This window comes from Saccopteryx bilineata, chromosome 1 (genome assembly GCF_036850765.1).
Source record: "Saccopteryx bilineata isolate mSacBil1 chromosome 1, mSacBil1_pri_phased_curated, whole genome shotgun sequence".
Classification (NCBI taxonomy): Eukaryota; Metazoa; Chordata; class Mammalia; order Chiroptera; family Emballonuridae; genus Saccopteryx; species Saccopteryx bilineata.
The window spans coordinates 98,019,898-98,045,262 of NC_089490.1; the positions used below are offsets into that span (position 1 = coordinate 98,019,898).

Sequence of the window (25,365 nt, forward strand, 5' to 3'; positions counted from 1 at the left end):
GGAGGGCCGGACTATAAAAAAAAAAAAAAACTATGAACAAATCCCTATGCACACTGCACATATCTTATTTTATCCTTGCGCAGGGGCCATGCTAATCTTCTCTGTATCGTTCCAATTTTAGTATATGTGCTGCCGAAGCGAGCACTGCACACACATATCTTATTTTAAAGTAAAAAAACAAAACAGGGCCCTGACCGGTTGGCTCAGCGGTAGAGCGTTGGCCTAGTGTGCGGAGGACCCGGGTTCGATTCCCAGCCAGGGCACACAGGAGAAGCGCCCATTTGCTTCTCCACCCCTCCGCCGCACCTTCCTCTCTGTCTCTCTCTTCCCCTCCCGCAGCCAAGGCTCCATTGGAGCAAAGATGGCCCGGGCGCTGGGGATGGCTCTGTGGCCTCTGCCTCAGGCGCTAGAGTGGCTCTGGTCGCAACATGGCGACGCCCAGGATGGGCAGAGCATCACCCCCTGGTGGGCAGAGCGTAGCCCCATGGTGGGCGTGCCGGGTGGATCCCGGTGGGGCGCATGCGGGAGTCTGTCTGACTGTCTCTCCCTGTTTCCAGCTTCAGAAAAATGAAAAAAAAAAAACAAAAAACAGGAACAAATACAATATTTAAAATAAAGAACAAGTAAATTTAAATCAACAAACTGACCAGTATTTCAATGGGAACTATGCTCCTCTCACTGACCACCAATGAAAGAGGTGCCCCTTCTGGAAGTGGGGGGGGGGGGCCGGATAAACGGCCTCAGGGGGCCGCATGTGGCCCGCAGGCCGTAGTTTGGGGACCCCTGGCCTAAACTATGGTACAGGAAATGGAGGCAGGGTTGACAGAACAGCCATTTGTAAGAGGAAAAAAAAAAAAAAGAATATAAGAACAAAAACTAAGAACAAGTGGATAAGTTTTAGGGGCCACTCATAGTTAGAGGTCAGAAGGAAGGAGATGAGCCAAAATTAATACAAAAAATAAATAAAAAGGATCAGCAAGCAATGTTATAAAAAATGTCATCATCATAGAAGCCAAAGGAAATAAGAATGCAAAGAAAAAGAAATTAATAATGGCAAATACAATTCAGGAGACAAGAAAGAAAAGAAAAAGTTCAGGAGGGTGGCTGGCTCACAGAAGACTTGAGAGGCTAAGTAAAATAAGAGACAATTTATAAAGGTTTCAAGAAGGAATAGAGAACAAGTAAATAAAAGCAAGAAGTAAGTTATTAAAGAATTTTGGCCATTTGTTTATTCATTCATCAGTTGATAGACATTCGAACTGTTTACAAATTTTGGCTATCATAAATAAAAGTGCTGTGAATATTCAGATAGAAGTCATTGTGAGAACATGAGTTATTTTCCATGAGTACTTAGGAGAGGACTTACTAGGTGGCATGGTAAAAGCATATTTAACTTTATAAATACCTGCATGCAAGCCTGACTGGTGGAGGCACAATGGATTGACATTGGCACAAGATGCTGCGGGCCCTAATTCAAAACCCCAAAGTTGTTGGCTACAGCGCAGGCTCATCAGCTTGAGCGTGAACTTGCTATGTTGAGTGTGGGGTCCCTGGCATGAGCTCAGGATTATCAAAATATTCACAAGGTCACTGGCTTGAGCCCAAAGGTCACTCACTGGCTCAAAGCCCAAGGTCACTGGCTTGCACTGAAGATTGCTGGCTTGAGCAAGGGGTCACTGGTTTGGCTTAAGCCCCTGGTCAAGGCACTTATCAGAAGCAATCAATAAACAACTAAAGTGAAGCAACTTGGCCACTGTGAACAGTGCTGCAATGAACATGGGGCTACATGTGTCTTTACGTATCAATGTTTCTGAGATTTTGGGGTATATACCCAGTAGAGGGATTGCTGGGTCATAAGGTAGTTCTATTTGCAGTTTTTTGAGTGGCACATATACACTATGGAATACTACTCAGCCATAAGAAATGATGACATCAGATCATTTACAGCAAAATGGTGGGATCTTGATAACATTATATGGAGTGAAATAAGTAAATCAGATAAAAACAAGAACTACATGATTCCATACATTGGTGGAACATAAAAATGAGACTAAGAGACATGGACAAGAGTGTGGTGGTTACCAGGGGTGGGGGGAGCGAGGACATAGGAGGAAGGGAGGGAGAGAGTTAGGGGGAGGGGGAGGGGCACAGAGAACTAGATAGAGGGTGACGGAGGACAATCTGACTATGGGCGAGGGGTATGCAACATAATTTAATGACAAAATAACCTAGACATGTTTTCTTTGAATATATGTACCCTGATTTATTAATGTCATCCCATTAACATTAATAAAAATTTATTTAAAAAAAATAAAAATAAAGTGAAGCAACTACAGGTGCATGCTCCTCAGCTCTCTCCTACCCCTCTCTCTTCCTTCCTTTCTCTCCTCTTAAAAAAAAAAAAAAGAACTGCATGCAAGACTGTTTTCTAAGTTGATTGTACTATTTTGCATTTCTATTAGCACTATATATGAAAGGTTTAGTTATTACACATCCTCATCCACACTTGGTATGGTCAGTCTTCTTCATTTTAGACTTGATAGTAGAATGTGAGCAGTATCTCACTGTGGTTTTAATGAGCATTTTCCCGTTGACTAACATTGTTTTGCACCTTTTCTTGTCTTTATTTGACATACATCTTCATTGGGAAAGTATTTGTTCATCTAACTTAAAGAATTTTTGCACAGTGAAGGAAACAATCAACAAAATGAAAAGATAATCTACTGAATGGGAGAAAATATTCACCAATAATACGTCCAATAAGGGGTTAATATCCAAATATATATACTGCTCACAAAAATTAGGGGTATTTCAAAATGAATATAAAATGATTTAAAAAAAAAGCATTTGATTTTTTATTAAACAAGAACATTAGAAAAGCAAACAAGTCAAAGAAAGTTGTTCGATTGTGCAAATGAGATGCAAAACCAACATTTATTTTATTGGTGAAAATTTACTATGCAAAAGGCTGAAAGTACTGGAATATCTGCACATTCCCTGACCCCCTAATTTTTGTGAGCAGTACAACTTAACACGGAAAGAAAACCACACAATCAGATTAAAAAATGAGCAGAGGACCTGAAGAGATAATTCTCTAAAGAGGACATAGAGCTGGCCAATAGACATATAAACATATGTTCAATGTCACTAACTAAAACCACAATGAAATATCACCTCACACCTGTCAGAATGGCTATTACCAATAAATCAACAAACAAGTGTTGGTGAGGATGTGGAGAAAAGGAACCATTGTGCACCATGGGTGGGATTGTACATTGGTGCAGTCAATCTGGAAAATAGTATGGAGGTTCCTTAAAAAATTAAAAATAGAACAACCAAATGATTCAGCAATTCTACTTCTGGATATTTATCTGAAGAAATCCAAAACACTAATTTAAAAAGACAGGTGAACCCCTAAGGTCACTGCAGCATTATTTACAATAGCCAAGATACGAAAGCAACCTAAGTATCTACTGATAGACAAATGGATAAAGAAGATGTGGTGCATATACAAAGGAATATTACTTAGTCATAAAAAGAATGGAATATTGCCATTTGTGACAACATGGATGGAACTAGAGGATATTATGCAAAATGAAATAAGTTAGACAGAGAAAGAGAAATACCATATGATTTCACTTATATGTGAAATCTCAAAACCAAATAAATAAAACAAAGTCATAGATACAGAGAACAAATTGATGGTTGCCAGGTGGAAGAAGTTTGTAGGTTGGATAAAAAAGGGGAAGGGATTATGATGTACAGGTTTCCAGATATAAAAACAGTCACAGGGATGTAAAGTACAGCATAAGGAATATGTCAATAATATTGTGATAACTATGTATAGTGTTGAATGAGTACTCGACTTACCAGGGTGATCACTTCGTAAGTTATATAAATGTCTAGTCACTATGTTGTAAATCTAAAACTAATGTAATATTGTATGTCAACTGTATTTGAAAATTAAAATTTTTTTTATCTCTCATAATGTTAAAAAAAATCCTGGGTCAATACATGAGTGCTTTAATCAACAGCATTTTGAAAATAAGAGATTCGTTTCAGATGTTAATATTAATAATGATTGTTCTTGATTGACTGTGTCACACATCTACATACATCTTCTGTTTTAATCCTCAAACACATGAGGCTACTATCATTATCTTTATTTTAAAGGTTGAAAAATATGTTATTAAGGAACTTATCCAAGATTATTGAGACCGGGAATTAGAAACCCCATGTATCTAATTCCAAATTTTATTCTCTTTTTGTCAAATCTACCCACATAATGCTAAGAAAAGCACTCGATTTAAAAATGGGCAAAGTTTGAATGGACATTTCTCCAAAGAAGATATGCAAATGATCAATAAGCACATGAAAAGGTGCTTGACATCCTTAGTCACCAGGGAAATGCAAATCAAAACCACAATGAGATACCACTTCACATCCACTAGGATGGTTATAATAAATAAGACACAATAACAAGTGTTGAAGAGCATGTGGAGAAATCAGAACCTTCATACACTGCTGATGGGAATGTAAAATGGTGCTGCTGCTGTGGCAAGCAGTCTGGCAGTTTCTAAAAAAGTTTAATATAGTTACAATATGAGCCAGCAATTCTACTCGTCAGTGAATTGAAAAACCTACTCTTCAATGAATTGGAAAACCTATGTCTACACAAAATCTTGCACATGTATGTTCACAGTGGCCCCCAAGTGGAAGCAACCCGATGTCCACCAACTGTTGAATGAATGAACAGAAAGTGATACATCCATACAATGAGATATTGTCCAAAAAGGAATGAAGTACTGATACATGCTACAATGTGAATGAACCTTGAAACATTACGCTAAGTGAAAGAAACCAAACACAAAAGGTCACATACTGTTCCTTGGAGTCAGGGAGATCACTGGCTCCAGGTTTCCATTCCTATGCTATGGTGTAGAAACGCTGGTCAGTAAGCAGGGCAGTCATAGGGCTCACTCTGTTTCCCCTCTCTCACAAATCTGTTTTGTTCTGCCTATTGTCCAATGTCTGAAACAATTGTATAACATATTTTTTCCAGTTTTCTAGTTTTTTATTGTGGGAAGGCAATTACTATAGTGGTTAATCCTTCACTAGTAAAAACAGAAATCTCATTTCAAATTGATAACTTAACATGTTGCAACTTATGGAGTGTCAGAAATGAGACAAAAGGAAAAACCTATCTGATTTTAAGATCAGTCTGAATATGAAGTGCAATTATTCCTTCTCTCTTGTTCCTTCCCTACTCGTCTCCCCTTCCTTTTTAAAGGGTAGAGGATTCTACTTGAGATTTTTCCCTTGAGCAAATAAAACTTGAAAATAAAATTGCTTTCTATGTAATTTGTTGTATTTGGAGGCATAGTCAATATTTAAGTAGCAGAAACTATATTATAGCAGATACCCCCCCTCAGAGTAGATAAAATGACAGCTCTGGGTAATTATTTCACTTACTGAATTAAAGTTCTTAGAATTTCACTTTGGCCCTGCTATCATTTAACATGATCAGAACAAAGCTATTTACAGTTTTCTCTGCCTCACTTAACTGTAATACCAAGGTACTTTAATGAAGAATGTAAAATTATGTATATAGTAAAAGTGAATTTTCCTGCCACAGTAAGTACAGATACTGCTTTAAATAAGGTGCACTAAAAGAGTCATCCCCTTACCCTCTATTGACCAACAAAACCTAGTCACATTGGAAAAAAGATAAACCACTAATACTCAGTTGTTAACATCCAGAAAAATTTTCTCTCATATATCTACATTTCTATAAACATATAGGTTTTTTTTAATTCCCTGATTTAAGAGTAAGACAACTCTTAAAAACTAACGAGACCAAATGCCAGTAAAATTATCCACAGTGGCCTCAGCCATTTCTTCACAGTAAAGTCTCTAAAGTGATTTTATTCACCTCTATTTATCCCCTCAGTCTTACTTATGAAAATGTATACATACATAGAGCACTTTCCCTTACTGGGTGTCATAGAAAACTATTTTTGGCAATTTCAACAGTCCCCCCTTATCTATGCTCTTTCTTTCTTTCTTTCTTTCTTTCTTTCTTTCTTTCTTTCTTTCTTTCTTTCTTTCTTTCTTCTTTCTTTCTCTCTCTCTCTCTCTCTCTCTTTCTTTTTTGACAGAAACAGCAAGAGAGTCAGAGTGAGGGACAGATAGAAACAGACAGGAAAGGAGAGAGATGAGAAACATCAGTTCTTCATTGCAACACCTCAGTTGTTCATTGATTGCTTTCTCATATGTGCCTTGACCAGGGGGCTACAGCAGAGCAAGTGACCCCTTGCTCAAGCCAGCAGCCTTGGGCTTCAAGCCAGCGACCTTTGGGCTCAAGCCAGTGACCATGGGGTCATGTCTATGATCCCACGCTCAAGCCAGTGACCCCATGCTCAAGCTGGTGACCTCAAGGTTTCGAACCTGGGTCCTCTGTGTCCCAGTCCAATGCTCTATCCACTGCACCACTGCCTGGTCAGGCTCCATGCTTTCTTTTTCCTTGGTTTATGTATCCATGGTCAACCGTAGTCTGGAAATGGAACATTTCAAAAATAAACAATTCATAAGTTTTAAATTGTATGCCGTTCTGAGTAGTGTCATGGAATCTTGCTCCATCCTTCTCAGTCCCTCCCAGGGGTGCAGCATATCTATACTGTAGATGTTCCCCGCCCATTAGTCACTTAGTAGCCATCTAGGTTATCTGCTCAACAGTCTTGATATTGCAGTACTTATATTCAAGTAACCCTTATTTTACTTAATAATGGCCCCAAAGTGCAAGAGTAGTTTAAACTTCATCATAGGTAGGTATATATAGGAAGAATCATGGTATGTATAAGGTTTGGTACCATCTGCAGTTTCAGGCATCCACTGTGGGTCTTAGAACAACGTTATCCCTGGGGATAAGCAGGCTTTCTTGTTGAACACATGTGTGCCTATTGAGAGATTTCCATAATGCAAACCTAGACTAGAATGTGCTTTCATCTTTTCACTCAGGAGGCTTAATCAGGAGCAACCAAAATGTCCTGATTAAAGTTTTTTTCAAAATATCAAACTTTAAACACTGTTACCCTGGTGAGGACATCCTGACTACAAACAAATAGACTTCAAAGGGACTTCCCAACTTTCCCTAAACCACAGACTAATATTTGCTATTACTGTTGTACTCGGTAGCATAGGGCCACTTTGTCCTTCATTTGTAGAAGACCTTGAAGATAAGTATTAATCACCATCACAAAAAGTTTTCCTAGTAGAGATGAAACTCATTTATCTTTTTCTATTAAGTTTCAGGCTGAGATATAAGGGTTAGTTGCAAGAAATAAATTAAGGAAGAGAAGCAAAAGCTGAATTAGAATGAAAGACTTGTAGAAATAAAAGTCAGTAACTGGCTTAAAAAGTAAGAAGTATATACTATTCTCTCTACTTTGATCTACATTTAGTGAATTACAATCAGCTCAGCTGAAACACTGGTAGCCTAATTAATAGGAATCATAAAGACAGACAGCAGTAAGCACTATAAAATTTATATTTCCTTCTGTTTCAGAGTAAAAGTTAATAGAGAAGAGCTGAAAGTACAGAAAAATTTAAGGATGTTTAAGCCATTGGGCTTACAGAGCAAGAAAGCCCACAACAGAAATTCTGACCTCCAAAGAGAAAAAAATTAAATCTCACTTCAGTTTCTAAAAGTCTTTGTTTCTTATATTTTATATGCGAACAAGACATTCCCAACCGGGATAGATTGAAAACTTGGCTAATATAAATGCTAATTGTATCCCTTATCATCAGTGTCATTTTTGTTTCTAAATAATAACAAAACTGTGATTAAAGAAATTATTATCATTTATTTACTGTATCATTTTATTAATTTAATCATTACTTTTTGAGGAAATATTTCATATCAGGTACTGTGGTATGTACTCTGGATACAAAACTGAATAAGAAAAAAAATCAGCCTGACTAGGAGGTGGTGCAGTGAATAGAGCGTCGGACTAGGATGCAGAGGACCCAGGTTCTAGACTCCAAGGTCGCCAGCTTGAGCGCGGGCTCATCTGGTTTGAGCAAAGCTCACCAACTTGGACCCTAGGTAGCTGGCTTGAGCAAAGGCCCGCGGTCAAGGCTCATATGAAAAAGCAATCAATGAACAACTAAGGTATTGCAACGAAAAACTAATGATTGATGCTTCTCATCTCTCTCCCTTCCTGTCTGTCCCTATCTATCCCCCCCCCCCTCTCTCTCTCTGTCTCTGTAAAAAAAGAAAAAAGAAAAAAAATCAATAATATGCAAAGATTTTAGTTGTCTCCTAATTCTTGAAAATTAAGTTCTGTCTTATTAGAAAATAGCTCAAAATAGTCTTAAAAACTAGAAAAAAAAATAAGGCTACTTAACCCAAATTTCTCAATGCAGGAAGTTCCACTGGAACAGCTGATAACCATTCATTCTCTGTTAGATTCCACATTCTCACCAGGCAGCATGTTTCATTTTGTGATGGTTCTTATTATCAAAAAATTCCTCTGTGTGAAGCTAGCATCTGTCCTCTGCAACTTCTAATACTGGTCTTGGAGCTATACAGAATGAGTTTATTTTATCTTAAATAAGGAAGTTCTTTAAATATTTAAGGGAAGCCATGAACTTAACTTTCATTCTCCAGGTAAAATATCTACTGTATTTCACTTCACATAATTTTTAGACCATCTACCACTCTGGCTGAGTAGCAAACGATCTCTGTGCAGAAGTTACTGATGACAATATTTTCCAGACATTTTCCTTTCTAAGATGTCAAACAAATTCTAACCTCTATTTTTGAACATACCTTTTCCTGATTTTATTATTATTTTTAATCCAAATGTATTTCAAGTGTTTTTCTGTAATGTAAAGAATATTCAGATTTTAAAAGACCTATATATTTTCAATGTAGTAGTCTGGGAAGAAATGAAGTTCATGAGAGGAGACAGGGAACTAATAGGAAAAAATATATTCTCTATAAGAATATCATTTATGTAGCCTCTTGAGCACTCATCGCCAATCACAGGGAGGCATGACTGCAATTTTAATGTCCTTATTTTGGGAAGTAGAGAAGGTAATGAAAGAGTTACTTCTACATCTGAATAGAATGTTGTGATACTATCTGCCTATTTCTATAACATCTGTCATTGTATTATTTATTTCATGAGAAAATAATATTTCTGGTTACATGCCAACTAAACTGACAGGCAGACTGACAGGAAAGGCTGGGGTAACAAAGGGGTGGGGGTATGGGGAGGTGGCAGCAGTCTAAATATTCAGTAGCTACCAGTGAAACAAATCAGTTTCCCCTGTCTTCCTATCCATGAAGGTAACTGGCTAGAAATTGACCAGGAGATCTAAAATCGCCTTTGAGGACAACATTAACAGCGGACAGCTCCATAGGTAACATACCTTCCTGGTCACACTTACATCACCGGCCAGACCATCCAGAAGCAGTTAAATGCTTTATCAAGTGGGCTTTTAAAGAAGGAAAGCTAAAAAGGGAGCAGAAATAACACATCACTGAACTCCCAGCCATGAGTTTCCATATGTGCCTGGTGCAAGTTCTTGATAAACAGGCGCATGTGAATTATGGTTACAGTATTTCAAATTAATAATCTTATATTTCAAGGACATTGTTTTAAAAGATCATTAATCTTAACAATAAACCTGCCATACAAAATCATGAAGAGTATCTATTCGTAACAAAAGAATAGGGGGTCCAGATGAAGGCCAGGACCCAAACTCTGTTTGCTCATTGTAAGTTCACTACAGAACACCCTCTTGCTAGAATCACTTGGAAATTCCTTCTTGAGTCTGAAATACCAACAAAGTGTAGGTGGCTACATTTTTTTCAGTTTTGATAAGAAATTTTACTTTAAGCTCATACTTGTATCTTATCATAACATTGCCATCTAAAAATATCTTTAAAAACTTAGTTCCTTATCAGTACTTGACATTCATAGTATAATTTAAAAAGAATTTGTAGCGTCACAGTAGATATAGAGGACTAAATAAGGAGTGGAGAGACATGAATCGTCCTTTATACATCTAATTTATTCATTTTTTCAATCTAACTTCTTCCAGTGTATTTTTGCCTGTCTATGAAGATGACTGGGCTACTGCTTTAATAAAAAGTATATAATTCCTTATATTAACTTTATCAATTATATTTTTATTAACTTTATCAACTATTAAATGACTAAGATTGATGTTCTTTAACTAAACATCCAAAAGCACTAAGTAAAAATGTGGACCCTTGATGCTCTTGGAAACATGTGTGCTATGTGTTGTTGTCAGTTCTGACTCTCTGAGACCTAGGATTTCCACAATGCCCTCCTCAACAGCCATGCTTAGCTCCTGTAGACTCGTGCGTGTGGCTACTTTCAGGGAGTCAATATATCTCGTATTTAGTCTCCTCTTTTACTTCTGCTTTCTATTTTTCTCAGCATTACTGTCTTTTCCAAAGAACCCTGCCTTCTCAGGATGTGCCTGAAGTAGGACAACTTCAGTTTTGTCATTTTTGCCTCCAGCAGTATTTGAGGCTTAATTTGCTCTTGGTCACATCTGTTCATCTTTCTGGCAGTCCAGAGTATCCATACATGTCTCCTCCAGCACTATATCTCAACTGAATAATTTTTTCCCTATCAGCCTTCCACACTGTCCCACTTTCATGTCCCTAAATAGTAATGCCTAGCATTATATAGTAGTGCATAGTGATGTGAACATTGACAATTAACCAATGTTAGTATGAGAAGCCACTAACTTACAAATGACTTGTGTTCTTAAAATTTATTTGCAAGTCAGTTGGCTGGGCTTGAGAGTGCTTTATACGTCTGTTTCTGTTTAGTACTATATCCCCAGAGCCTGGGATAGTGCTAGACTCATAGTACGCACCCAAATATTTGCTGAGTGACTGGATGAACTAGCCCAAAAGTTGACTTCACTAATAATATAATTGAATTATATTATTAATAATAATTAGCATTTATATAGTGATTAGATATTTATAAAACACATGTATGCCTTATCTTATTCTTTCTGACATTGATTCAATTTACAAATGAAGAATCTAAGTAAGACCCGTAAATTAAAAAGAGAGTCATTTAGGCTCCTTGAGAACCACTAGGACCAGGTGATAGGGTAGGTGTGGGACTCCAACTCCTACTTTATGCTACCACATTGCATTTAGTAATACTATAAACTATAGATAAGGTATCATCTACTAAAACAAGATAGAGACTAAGAGAATAAGGACTCACTTCTTTTTTCCCCTGCCTCCCCTTTCTTAAAGCAAATTAAGTGACTTCCTTATGCCCAATGGTTATAAAGAAGGACCACTCACCTTGCAAGAAATGACATCTCTTAAAAAAGATAACACCAAGCCCTGGCCGGTTGGCTCAGTGGTAGAGCGTCAGCCTGGCATTCAGGAGTCCTGGGTTTGATTCCCGGCCAGGGCACACAGGAGAAGCGCCCATCTGCTTCTCCACCCCTCCCCCTCCCCTTCCTCTCTGTCTCTCTTCCCCTCCCGCAGCCAAGGTTCCACTGGAGCAAAGTTGGCCCGGGCGCTGAGGATGGCTCTGTGGCCTCTGCCTCAGGCGCTAGAATAGCTCTGGTTGCAACAGAGTGACGCCCCCAGATGGGCAGAGCGTCGCCCCTGGTGGGCGTGCCGGGTGGATCCCGGTCAGGCGCATGCGGGATTCTGTCTGACTGCCTCCCTGTTTCCAACTTCAGAAAAATATAAAAAAAAAAAAGAAGAAGAAAAAAAGATAACACCAAAATTGAGGGTGTGGTCTACCTAGCAGGAAGGCCATCATGACTAGCTAAGCATTGCCCAACTCATGACCTCTGCTATTGGAGTAGTTTAAATGTAAAGGATTTCTGTCAGTCACTTACCCACTCTATGGTATAAGCTATTTATTTATTCAGAGATGGATGAGACATTAGGAAGTCCTGACACAAACCTTTAAATTTATACATGAGTGCTCTCTGTAACATCTCTCACTGGGATGTTCAGCCTTTGCTGAAACATTTCATGAATGAAAAACTCAGGGGAGCTCACTTTGTCTTTTGGGTACATCCAGTTTTTAAGAAAGTGTTTCTTTGGTTATACTCTTGCCTTCTGAAAACACTGGAGTTCATTTAATCTCTCTCGAAACATCTGAAGAATATTAGCAGTGCCTGAACACCCGTAAATCCTCTCTCACAGGCAAAATAGTCCAAGTTAATTATGCAATGAGGTTTCTAATTGATCTCACCAGTTCTGCTCAGCTCTCTCTAAACAGGAATACCTTGGCCTGAACATAACAGTCTAGCTATGCTTCAACTAGAGAACACAACAGAAGGACTATTCTCCCTTGTGTATGGAACCTTATTCTTCTATCAATGCAGCCTAGGATTGCATTAGCTTTTTTGGTAGTCATGATATATTATTGTTGACTCGCAATGAGATTACAAGCAGCTGAAACCCTCAGCTCTTTTTCATGTGAATGGCTGATGATTCACACCTCTCTAATGACAGTAGAGCTGATTTTTTACATGAATTTATATTTCACACTATTAAATTTGATCTCATAAATTTTGCTCAAGAATCTTTCACACTGCTCCCCAAGTTGTTTTCCTAAAACAGCTCTGATTACACTATCCCTACCCAGAAGAACTGTTGATTGATCTCCATCACCTACAGGATCAAGTCCGAAACACTTGGCTCACTTAACCTTGCATAATCTTGAGCCTCCAGGGTCGGCCTCATTTCCCCCGTCCTTCTCTGCTGCCTGCTGTCCCCCTTACTGTACTCTACAACCATTCTAAGGATTGATTTTCCTTATACGTGTGCACTTTTCCATGGAATTCCTTCTCTATCTTTTGCTTATTATTCATCCTTTAAGAGACAACAATTTAGAAGTCTCAGTCAGACTGTGAACCCCTTGAAGGCCGGATTACACCACAGTGAAGTTCAGGTAACAGGAAAGGGACAGAGCTTGCAAGTCCTTTTTGGGGGTGGGGTTCTAAGTTCTTGTTCTGTGTTTTCTTTTTGTTCGTTTGCTTTGTCAAAAAAAACCCACATTGAAACCTTTTTTTTTTCAAAGCTAGTTTCTCATCTCAACTCTAGAAATGCAAGTAATTTGGATTTGGCTTACTGTACTTGAAATAGCAGTTCTTAGTTAGAGAGAGGGAGTAACAAGCTTGGTGGTTTATCCATGTGAACCAAGTAGTGGCACAAGTTTGTCCAGAGATGGTATCACAGGCAGTGTTCTCCAGAATCACAGAGCAGCCACCCTGGCACCCAGCGCAGCATTGCGAAAAGAAGTCCAGCTGGAAGCAGGAGCATGAGGACATCTATCCAATCATTTCTAATAATATGGAAAAACACATTAAAATCCCCAATTTAACCTTTACATGCACTTTCCTCTGTTGTCCAGTAGGCAGTGGAAGATTTGTACCTTTCCACGTGAACTGGGACCCTTTGTGCCAGGCCTTCGCAGGTTAGGAATAGAGCCCGTGGTTTGCGTTTGTGAAGGGATAGAATCTGTGACCTTGTGCTTGTTGAGAAACTACAATGATTAACTGTCAGCCTTAGCATCTGTCATCCTAACTGCTTAACCATGAGACACTTAGTAAGTCGTCTATCAGACTGTTTGGTGTATCTATGTACCAGATACTGTGTCAAAAAACACATTAAACTACAAAAAGCAATAGCTATTATCAGTAGTATTAACAAATAATGCCTTAGAGTTCATTTATTTAATAAATATCTATTTACTATGTGAGGCAGCCTGTTGAACGTCGAGACAGTGTTTCTCGAGGTGCAGCGTGGACTACCTTAGAGAGTGCACAAAGCAACGTGGGACATGCCGTGAGAGGGGAACATGTGCGGGAGTGCACACGAGTGATGCGCAGCTATGTGGACAGAACCCAGAGTTCTGGGAAGAGAAGTTAAGCAAACTCCTTAAGAATAAGTAGGAATGATCTATTTACCCATCAATCCATCCATCCAAAAAATATTTGAGGGACAACCTAGCTAAGTGAATGAGAGGCATGACTGAGGGAGTGGAGCATAAAAGAAAAGCATCAGGAAAAGGAATCATGTGTGCAGGGGTCAGGGTATAGGAAAAAGCATAGCACCATGGAGATGGATACAGTGGAGGTGAGAGGCAGTGATGAGAGATACGGCCAAAGGGCGTTCAGAAAGGACCCAGCATTCCACGTTAAAGAATAAGGACAATGTTAGGAGCAAACCAGAGAGTCACTGAACAGTTTTAAGCAGGCAAGTGATATTTTGGATTTTAAAAAGATCCTTCAGAGTGGGATATAGAAAATAGATTGGGAAGCAAGCAAAACAGACCAGAGAGAATATTCAGGTGAATAGTGCAATGATATATATAGATGAAAAATAATGGTGGTTTGCACCAGGATAGTAGCTGTAGAGATGGAGAGAAGCATACCTACTGAAGGGAGACTCCAGTTGCAGAAGAGTTTAGGACTTGGTGAGTGACTGAAGTTGGCTGAGGAGAGAAAGGAACTGAGAATAGATCTCTGCTTTTTGCCTTGATGGGCCTTTCTGGGTTAGACAGAGATGCCATTCATATAGGTTTTTATTTCTCAATGGGTTAAGAGGCAAGCACTTTACCAGAGAGCAAACAATGGGTGTGAAGAGAAGTCTTAGGAAGAGGAGAGACACTTCGAAAGACTCACTGAAGGAATGAAAGACAGCCAAAGAGAAAAGGATTTCCAGGGAAGTCTGAGGGCCAAACTGAGATGAAAAACATAAATCTTAAAAGTATTTCTCAGTACAAGTATGTTATTATTTTTCCCATTAGAGTTCAGCTGTCTAGCTGAAGGAGCAAGAAGGTGAACAGTGGGATTGATGGAAAATTGGGATGTGATGGGAAGAGAAGGGGCAACGGAGTTAAGAGGACTGATAGAAGATTCCAGAAAGAAAATCATGGGGACAGGCTAGGTATCATCTTCATTTTTGGAGACAAATAAGTATTTTGGGGCCACTCTGGCCCCAAAGAAGAGATCAAAGAAATGATCTGATGTGATATAAGTAGATGCTTGGAGGAAATAAACAAAAATTAGAAAAAAAAATGGCTAGAAGAAACAAATGAAAACTGAGCGAGCACTTGGGAAGGAAGGCGGTTGAGAGGTAGGGAGCAGGAGTCAACAATCATCTTGTTTTTGTTTTTGCAAACTACCCCTCACTGAACTCCTCCCACAGAAAGAACCCCCCAGTAGATTTACATTCTTCTGAACTTTGACAATTATCAGAGAGGGAGCTGTTGTTAAAAAAGGATGAGTGTTGCAACCCTCTGGGTGTACTGAGATTGGAAACAGCAAGGATGAGGGTTCCTGAAGAGTAAGATGTCTGGTTCTGCTAATAGATCATTGGTCTGACGTGTTGCCTATTGACCTTTACTTTTTATTTGGAGGTGGGGAAGGGGACTGGGGTTATATATTGAGACACAGAATACAAGAGAAATGTAGCCATCGAGTGCAGAAGGAATTGATAGAAAACCTCAAAGATCTCAGAAGGATTAGATTGGCTGAAATAAAAAGAAACAATAATTCTCAATGGAGATTAAACAGTACAAGAAAGAGATTATGTTTTCTCTCTTCAATTTACAATGAATCCCTTTCTAGTAACAGCTGAAAGGTACAGTGTTAGCTCAAATAAACATGATGCCATGCAGAAAACATTTGAATATTTTTCATATTTTTTTGTTTGTTTCAGGACTGTAATTATTAAGGGTCAAGTAACATCAGCAAACATAGCCAACAGCTGGAAAGACTTCTGCACCTCTATCAGTTACAGGAAGATTAAGAAAAGAAGAGAAATACAACATAGAGAGAGGGTTGTATCTTGTTTTGTTTTTTGTTCATTAACAAGACAAGCTATCCAGGAAAAGCATGTGTCTTGTAGAGATAAAGTGAAATGTGTGCACAGTACCTGCACGTTCTACTGTGATCTCTAATGTTGGTTTTCTCTTCTCCTTCTCAACAGAACCATTAAATATTAATAAAATAAACAATTAAAACTTTAATAAGATATTTCTTAAACTAGTAAAAATATAAACACTTCAATGGGATTATTATATCACTCTTATGCCTTACATACATGCTCTCCATCACGTTCTGCAAATCAAATTTTACAACATACTAGACAGAAAAAAATGTGTACCATGCTATATTTTAACTTCATTCTCAATACTGTGATGACCCAGGGTCATTCCAAAAACAAGTTTCTCCTATAACTGTAATTCTGGGTTTAAAAGATTGAAAAGTTAGATGAGTCAAGATAAAATGACTATGAGGCCCTTAAAACCCATAAACTCAACATTTGTCTTTCAGTACGGTATTTTCAAAGATATCTTTCTCCCTCTGTCCTGTTTCCTCTCTTTTTCCCATCATTATTTCTTATCCAATCAGTGCTTTCCCTTCCCCTATTTGTTTTGGTTCATCTTTTGCAAACCTCAAGTTGCAGCTCTCATGCTTTCTCTCTCACGTGTCATCTTAGAATTCATACCCACTGTTCTGACTCTGGTAAGTCAATGTTATTAGATTTTTGTTTTTGCTTAATTAAACAACTGTTGGACCTATAGTTGGTGAGACTGGATTGTGTATAAGATTTGGCAACTTTGTCCCTGGCCTGGTTGGCTCAGCAGTAGTGCGTTGGCCTGGCGTGTGGAAGTCCCAGGTTCGACTCCTGGCCAGGGCACACAGGAGAGGTACAAATGTGCTTCTTCGCCCTTCCCTTCTCCTTTCTCTCTATCTCTTCCCCTCCTACAGCCAAGGCTCCACTGGAGCAAAGTTGGCCTGGGCGCTGAGGACAGCTCCATGGCCTCCACCTCAGGTGCTAGAATGGCTCCCTTTGCAATGGAGCAACGGTCCAGATGGGCAGAACATTGCCCCCTAATGGTCATGCTGGGCGGATCCCAGTTGGGCGCATGTGGGAGTCTGTCTTTCTGTCTCCCCACTTCTTACTTCAGAAAAATAAAAGAAAATAAAAAAGTAAAAGATTTGGCAATTTCAAAAGTATGTGATCCTGCCCTGAGCTCAGTGCTGGACCTTCCTCTTTTCTGTCCACACCCACTCCCTTGATTACTTCATCCAGTTTCACAGCTTTAAATATCATCTCCAAACTGATGACTCCCTAATTTATATATTTAGTCCAGACCTCTTTCTGAACTCTAAACTCACAGATCCAACTACCCACTGAGTGTTTCCATTTGGATATCTCATAAGCAATTCATACTTAATGCATCCAAAAATGAGCTCTTGGCATCCCTCTCTGAATCCGATCCCCCTATAGTCTTTCCATCTCAGAAAATGGCTATTCTATTCTTCCAGGTGTTCAGCCTAAAAACATCCTTACTACTCTCTTTTTTTCACACTCTATATCCAACCTTTCAGCAAATGCTATTGGCTCTCTCCATAAAATAGATCTAGAACTCAACCACTTTCCCCATTTCCACTGCTACCCTCTGTCCATTCACCATTAAATCTAGCCTGAAGTATGTCAATAGCATTCTAGCTAGTCTCCCTCCTTCCCACTTTCATCTTTTATTAATGCACAGGCCAGAGTGATCCTATTCAAAATAAATTGATCATATCACCTTTCTGCTTAAAACCTCAAATGGCTTCCAGAATCATTTAGAGTAAAAGCAATAACCTTATAATAATAACTTGTGGTAACTTATGGTCCAAACTGGGACCTATTTAAAAATGAAAGGTGATGCTAAAAATAATTAATAGGCTTTAACTGACAGTAGGTGTAAATGTGGGCCATCCTGGGCACTTGCTTACAAGGCCCCATCTTTCTCCCACACTTCCCCATTACCTCTGACCCCTGACCACAGCTGCTAAGCTGTAGTCGACCATTCTGCCTTTGCACCAGCCTTCTCACTGTCCTGAGGGCACCGGGCACACTTCCATGGGCCTTTGCTCTTCCCCTGCATCTGCTCACTGTCCACTTCTCTCTCCTTCTGGTCCTTATTCAAAAGTCTCAGTGAGGCTTTCCCTGAGAGCTCTGTCTAAACATTAATAAAAAAATGAATAATAACAATAAAAAAACAAATAAACCAACCAACAAAAAACTCTCCACTTTCTAGCCCCCTTCCCTGCTTCTTTTTTTTCTTAATTATCCATACTTATCACTAGCTACCATTCTATATTTTACCTTGTTTAGCACCTTACATTTAGAAAGTAAGCGCTAGGGCAGAAATATTTGATTTTTTCTCTGTATCCCCAACCCCTAAAATAGTGGTTGGTACATGGGAACACTTTATAAATATCTGTAGAAAGAATGAATAAATCATGATTCCTGTGAAAGGACCAATACTTAGTAGATGTGTAACATCCAATACAATTAATTATTTCATAGTTATTTTCACATAATTCAATTCAACAAATTTATCTTGGACATTTATGCCTTTTAGGGATGTGTGCTGGGTGCTGAGGTTGTGTATGCGCACAAAGCACATACAATGATGGAAGGGACCGAGTTCCTCAAGAAGAAAATACGACAGGAGTGGAAGGGACAGGTGACATGACATTATATAGTAGTCACGTGTGAGCAACACAATATGCATGGCAGTGCAGGGGAGGGAGAGAGTCTATTCATCAACTTTCCAGAAATTTCTGATTACTGACAGAAGCAGTAACCTCCACATTCCCTGGCATGATTTATTTTCCTCATCTTCCAGAGTGCCTGACTTCTTTTATTTATTTTGTTTTATTTTGGGGGTGAGAGAGAAGAGGGAGAGGAAAGAGCTGAGAAGCATCAACTTGTAGTTGCTTTACTTTAGTTGTTTTTATTGATTGCTTCTCATCAGTGCCTTGACTGGGGGGCGCAAGCCAAGCCAGTGACCCCTTGCTCAAGCAAGCGACCTTAGGCTCAGGCCAGTGACCTTTGGATCATGTCAATGATTCCACACTCAAGCTAGTAAGGCTGCGCTCAAGCTGACTAGCCAGCACTCGAGCCAGCAATCCTGGGTTTTGAACCGGGATTCTCAACATCCTGGGTCAATGCTCTATCCACTGTGCCACCACTGGTCAGCCGGATTCTCTGACTTGTAAGGTTCTCCTTTATTTGGTAGAAAGCTGCCTTGCATGACCAGATATGCCTGACCTCCAGGTGCCTGCTCCTCATCTGTTCTTTGTTGTCCAGCCTTAAGTTTTCACTGTAAACCATTCATTACTAACTCAGCATTTACAATCTGATGTCTCAGTTTTCAGAATATTTTAACCAAATATTGAAATTCAATCATCAATTCAAACAAATCACAAAGCAAACAGAAGCTAAGCAAATTTTTAAAAATAGCTATAAGGAAGGTATTATTTTGGAAGAAAAATTCTTCTTTGAAACCAATAAATCAAAGTTTATTGATTTTTTTTCCAGAGACAGAGAGAGTCAGAGAGAGGGATAGACAGGGACAGGCAGACAGGAACGGAGAAATGAGAAGCATCAATCATTAGTTTTTTGTTGCGCATTGCAACACCTTAGTTGTTCATTGATTGCTTTCTCATATGTGCCTTGACTGTGGGCCTTCAGCAGATCTAGTAACCCCTTGCTTGAGCCAGCAACCTTGGGTCCAAGCTGGTGAGTTTTTGCTCAAACCAGATGAGCCTGCGCTCAAGCTGGCGACCTCGGGGTTTCGAACCTGGGTCTTCCGCATCCCAGTCTGATGCTCTATCCACTGCACCACCACCTGGTCAAAGTTTATTGATTTTATCTCTGGGTTTAAAATAATTTTTATGTCACTTCTTTAAATAATTTTAATTGATAACCACCTTATGGGTTTTCTTTAAACTAAAGGCACTTTTTTTCTTTTTTGAAACTTTCTATTATAAATCTCTAGCTCCCAGGGTTTGGATAATTGAAGCACTCTAAACAAATATATACAATATCTTATTTTCAAGGAAATTCAACAAAATTGTAGCAGAGGATATGCTTCAAAGCAAAATGCTAATACATTGGGTGACTAAGTTAGAAAAGTTGCTTAAAGCAGTTATTAGCTAGGTAAAAAACACTCCCCTCCTCCCTAAAACAAACCATTCAAATAAAATATGCTAAGTGATTTTAAAGAACTATGATACTCATTCATATTTAACTCATTTTAAATGATCTTGGGTAACATTAAGTGCAAACAATCTTTACTTGTTATAATTTCCCTATCAATGTAAAAAAAAACCTATTTTTTTTAAAGTTCATGCAACCATTTACAAATTATCAGTTAAACAGTAAGTTGTAGATAATACCTAATAATTACTAAAGCAATTTAGTTTTAGTTTAGGGTTTGGCTTTTTTATGACATTTTAGAGTTATAATAAACTTTAATCATATAAACAATTTCCAGGCAAGCTAATAATCCAAGCTCTGGTACAAGTTAGCTATGATTTACAGTATTTGATTCTGACCAAGTTACTTAAACGCATTAAGTCTCAGTATCATCATCTGTAAAATGGGTCTAATACTGGTACCCAATTAGCAGGGTTCTTGTGAGAATAGGGATGCAACTTTACAGGGTGCCTGGCATGTGGGAAGGCTTCAGTAGCTATTCGGTGCCACCAGGACTCACAACCAGTGCTGCTGCAGGAGAGATTTCAATGACTGAAGAAATGGGTAGCTAACCAAAGAATAGTGCTTAGAAAATAGTCCTACTCATATATAGCTCTGCTTTATCTTTTAAGTTTAAAAATCCTAAATATCGCTTAGCACATTATAAATACCTGTTAAAACCTCATTAAGTAATTTATCACTTACTGCATACTTGTGCCATACTGACTTTATAACAGATATCGAAACATAATCCTTCCAATAGCCTAAGCCCTGGTCAGCAAACTGTGCCTCGCGAGCCACATGCGGCTCTTTGGCCCCTTGAGTGTGGCTCTTCCACAAAATACTACGTGTGGGCGCTACCTCGATAAGGAATGTACCTACCTATATAGTTTAAGTTTAAAAAATTTGGCTTTCAAAAGTAATTTCAATCGTTGTACTGTTGATATTTGGCTCTGTTGACTAATGAGTTTGCCGACCACTGGAAAAGGACAAATAAATACTTGAATCTTGAAAGGCATATTATCTGTACAATATATTGGTAAAATTAAACATGTATTGTCTCATATTATTTGATAAATCAGTCCATAAATTAACACATTTAATCTCTTACCCCGTAGATTGTAAGGAGTTGAAAGAAAAGGTGTGTATATAGGTTTTGTGTCTTTCACACTATCTGGCATGGCACAAAGGAAGTTTAACCCAGTGCAAATAGTACTGAGCTTGACGTCAGGAAATACAGACTTCAGCTGAGTAATTGTAGACAAGTCGCTTAACTTTCTTTAGGCTTCAGATTACTCATCGGTCATGTGCTCTTCCAACGATGACATTTACATTCCTTTTCAAAAGCTCTCATTCTAAGAAACACTAGCCAGAGGGATTTTTACCAATGTTTGTCATTTTAACACACAACTTCATTTTCCCATATCTACAGATGGAAAAAAAAAAAAGTGGAACCCTTAATTACGGATTTTGTTCACTCCTGAAAACTTGCCAGGAACTCAGAGATCTTGTCATGGTCTATTCCATCAAGTGCAAATCTTTCAATCTGTTTTAAAGACAGCAAGCCCTTCCCTGCCAGCATTTCCCATCCCTACTGCATTTTATTCACTTCTTAGTTCTTATTTTCTATCACACTCTGACATACCGTATATTTTACTTAATTGTTAATTTTTATCTTTTTGGTTTCACTGTTATCTCCCCAGCATCTGGAATGGGATCAGATACATAGTAACTCAAAAATTATTTGATGAATAAATGGATGAATAAAACATTAAGATCTTTCATTAATTTTCTTCCTCCAGTCACAACTTGTTCCATATTATTACCAACTCAGCTTCTCCACGAAAACCAGGGTTTCTGAATCTTACCCCCTCACCCAAGCACTTCATTCCTCCATCTCTGTCATTTAAGAATATTCTCCTCCCCTGTCCCTGCTTGTCATATTATTCCTTCATTCCTTCATTCATTCATTCAGTTACAGATTTATTAATTGCTTACTGTGATCCAAGCAATGTGCTAAATGCTGGGAATACAGACTAGTAGGATAATCCCTCGAGAAGTCCAAGAAGTCTTATATAGTAGGGAGGAAGATATAGGTAAATGATATTATTTGTAAATGATATTACAAATAAGCAATAAATGAAATCTGAGACTACTTATTTGGCACTAGATTAATTGGCTTATTTTTCGGATCCCTCAATTTCCAAAGATAGATATTGATGAAACAGAAGCGTATTGAGACATTAGTTCATAACTCAGAATTAATTGACATTCCAGAGCAACATAAGAGAGGTAGGTAATAATCTTTCTGGGAAGGTTTGCTCTGGTCCTTATCTTTGAAGAAGACTTTCTTCTACTCTAACTCAGGAGGGAAAGATTCATTTCAAAATCTGCTCTCTAAAGGGAAGCAATTCCATGACAGTTTAATGTACATCTGAAAATACTGCTCTGTAGGGAACGAGGTGGCACTTGATGTTTTTCTTGCCATTGAACTACGTCTGTTGAAATAACAACTACAATGAAAAAAAAATTTAACTGGATAGAAAATATGACTGTACATTGAAATAACTGACAAATTTTAGTCTCTATCTGCTTGAAATTTGATAGGCATTGATGGCAGTAAGTAGTTTGGCTTTTAAAAAAAGTCAAGATTTTTGCCTCCACTATAGGTTAACTAAAAATTATCCTAGTCATCCCTAAGTGAGTGCTGGGCCATTGTAATACATTTCATGTTTGCTAAGCAAGCATGCCTGCCATCTGGTTACTGAAACTGTATTTTTGCTTCTTCATAGATACACATGACCCCGTAGCACTGAAATGTAGGGAGCTGATATCAGCCTGTGGATCAATTCTAAAGCAATTTGAGAGTTCAAACCATTGATTTGTTTGCAACACAAAGTGTCCTCCACATAAGAAAACAATGACTAACTTATCTGTCTCTTTCCTATCCCGGTATCTTTAAAAATACCCATCATGACAGGGTGCACACAGATTTCCAATATTAAGCCAACTTTAAAGACCATGAAGAAAAATGGAAAACAGCCTGTGCTGTTTGTGCCACATCTTTTGGTTGCCACTGGCATTCTTTCTGGTCTGTAAAATGCACAGAGAAGAAACAGCTGGATCACATAGCAAAGTCCATATGTATCTATGGTAGTGGGGGAAAGAGGTTCCCAACCTTTTCATCAGGCTCTTGACAAACACCCCCCACCCCGACAACCAAAGGCAGAATTAGTAGCACTGAGCACAGTGCCTGACACATAGTAGGGGCTCAATAAATGTTTATTAAATACTATCGTCTGTGAATAGTAATATAAAAGACTTCTAAAAGAGTGACTATCTTAGTCTCTGTAGCCATTGTACTATATGCATTAGATGCATGCCTAACAATTTGTCTAAGCTTTCTTAACCTTGGCATTATTGACATTTGGGGCTAATAGTTTTTTGTTGGGAATGGGAGGGGTGCTGTCTTGTGCACTGTAGCAGGTTTAGCAGAATCCCTGACTTCCACCCACTCGATCCCAGTCGTGTCCCTCCTCCTAGTGAAATATCTCCAGACATTGCCAAATGTCCCCTGGGAGGAGGGATGGTGGCAAAATCACCCCTAGTTGAGAAACAGTTATTTTTTCTGTGTGTTCATGACATGAACCAGAGTTAGAAAGAATATTCTCTCTTCTCTGATTGTTTTTAGTTGATATTTCTTGATCTACATGATGAAGATATTTTATTTCTTAATCTGTTTTCACTCAATTTTTTTCTGAATGTTTTTATATATCTGGAGATACATTAGGTACACATCCATATAAGTTTAAAAGACCTGCTTTCCCCTTAGGAAAAAGAAAATATGAAATAAAGAGAAATCATTCTATATAGAAATTGGACTAGTAGCTAAGGAAGCTGTTTTTGAAGAATGAAATTAAGATGGTCTTGGGGCCTGACCTGTAGTGGCGCAGTGGATAAAGAGTTGACCTGGAAACACTGAGGTCGCCAGTTAGAAACCCGGGGCTTGCCTGGTCAAGGCTCATATGGGAGTTGATGCTTCCAGCTCCTCTCTCTCTCTCTCTCTCTCTCTCTCTTACTTTCTTTCTCTCCTTAAAATTAATAAAGTCTTTAAAAAAAGAAAGATGGTCTTGGGCCCAAGATAGACCCAAGATCCTTAAAACTGGTTGATGTGTCTCTAAGTACAAAAATAACTTTTGTATCTTAACAAAACTACCTTCATTTGTTTGCTATGAACTTTCATAGTCTTAACAATAAAACTCCACTGTTATACAACAGATCCTTCTGACAGACAGATTTTTTTCTCCCTTGGCTTTATTTTTATTTACTTCCTATTTATGTTAACAGTTTCAGGAAGATACCAACACAGGCTGCAGGAACAGGCTGTCTCAGTAATTCTTGCCCCGTCAGAAGCACAGTAAGTAGTTCCACTAACTGATGAAATCATTAGCCTTTCAAACCTGTTAGGTAGAGTGATGATATTGAAAAAAAAATAAAAAATTAAAGTCTTAGAATTCTGACTTAAACTCAGCCAGTGGGCAACCTGCTTGAAAATGACTACACATCCATGTCTAAGGATGAGAAATAATTTATGACAAATAAAGCTCATGAAAAATTCTAATTTCATTCATTCATGTTGCTACAGGTATACTTTCATGCTTTAAAAAAAAATGTGGGCTGGTAACATTTTTCTACCTTCCTTACAGTGTGGAGTTCAACGTGTGCCCTTACCTCTCCTCCAGTGCATGGAAAAGGGCTGGAGTATCTAGAAGTGCAAATAGCTCCCTTCTTGACAACATCATCTTCCAGGGCAAAAGTAGCCGAGCAGTTAGTTGCAAAGTACTTGTAAGGCTTCCATGTCTTCCCAAAGTCCTGGGACCGTTCCAGCACCATAGCTGCCGGCCTGGGGGACCTGAACACCATAATTAGGTGAGTGAAGTAGAATTCAGCTTCCAGATCTAACTGGATCTTCTCTCTGTGCACATCCTGAGCGGACTGCCACCACGTACGAGGAAACCTGAAGGACGAGTCTGCCATGGCAGCTGGCAGGTGAGCCAGGTGAGGCTGAGCAGCATTGCATTTGTCACATTTGGGCTGCCGACAAGTCAGATCAGTGTTTTCACTATAGAAGCAGTACAGTTCGGTGGTGTTCTGACCGCAGGTGGTGTCTGCCCAGAGCTTTCTCCCTAAAGCCAAATTTCCCATCTGAGGGTTACAGGCTTTATCACAGCGGGAACCCGTTCCAGCTACTCCACTCAGTCCTAGGGAAGGGAAAGCATATG

General features: G+C 38.8%; 1 protein-coding gene and 1 non-coding gene across 3 annotated transcripts in view; both read right to left on the reverse strand.

Moving 5' to 3' along the window:
* Window positions 1–25,365, reverse strand: part of NTN4 (netrin 4) — a 116,169-nt gene that overhangs the window by 87,484 nt on the left and 3,320 nt on the right. For both annotated transcript variants that reach the window (XM_066261904.1, XM_066261894.1), the window contains exon 2: window positions 24,815–25,344. In XM_066261904.1, the coding sequence (XP_066118001.1) occupies window positions 24,815–25,344 (530 nt within the window). The remainder of the gene's footprint in view (window positions 1–24,814; window positions 25,345–25,365) is intronic.
* Window positions 39–145, reverse strand: LOC136321646 (U6 spliceosomal RNA). The gene has a single exon (XR_010728791.1). It is a non-coding gene; the product is annotated as a U6 spliceosomal RNA (small nuclear RNA).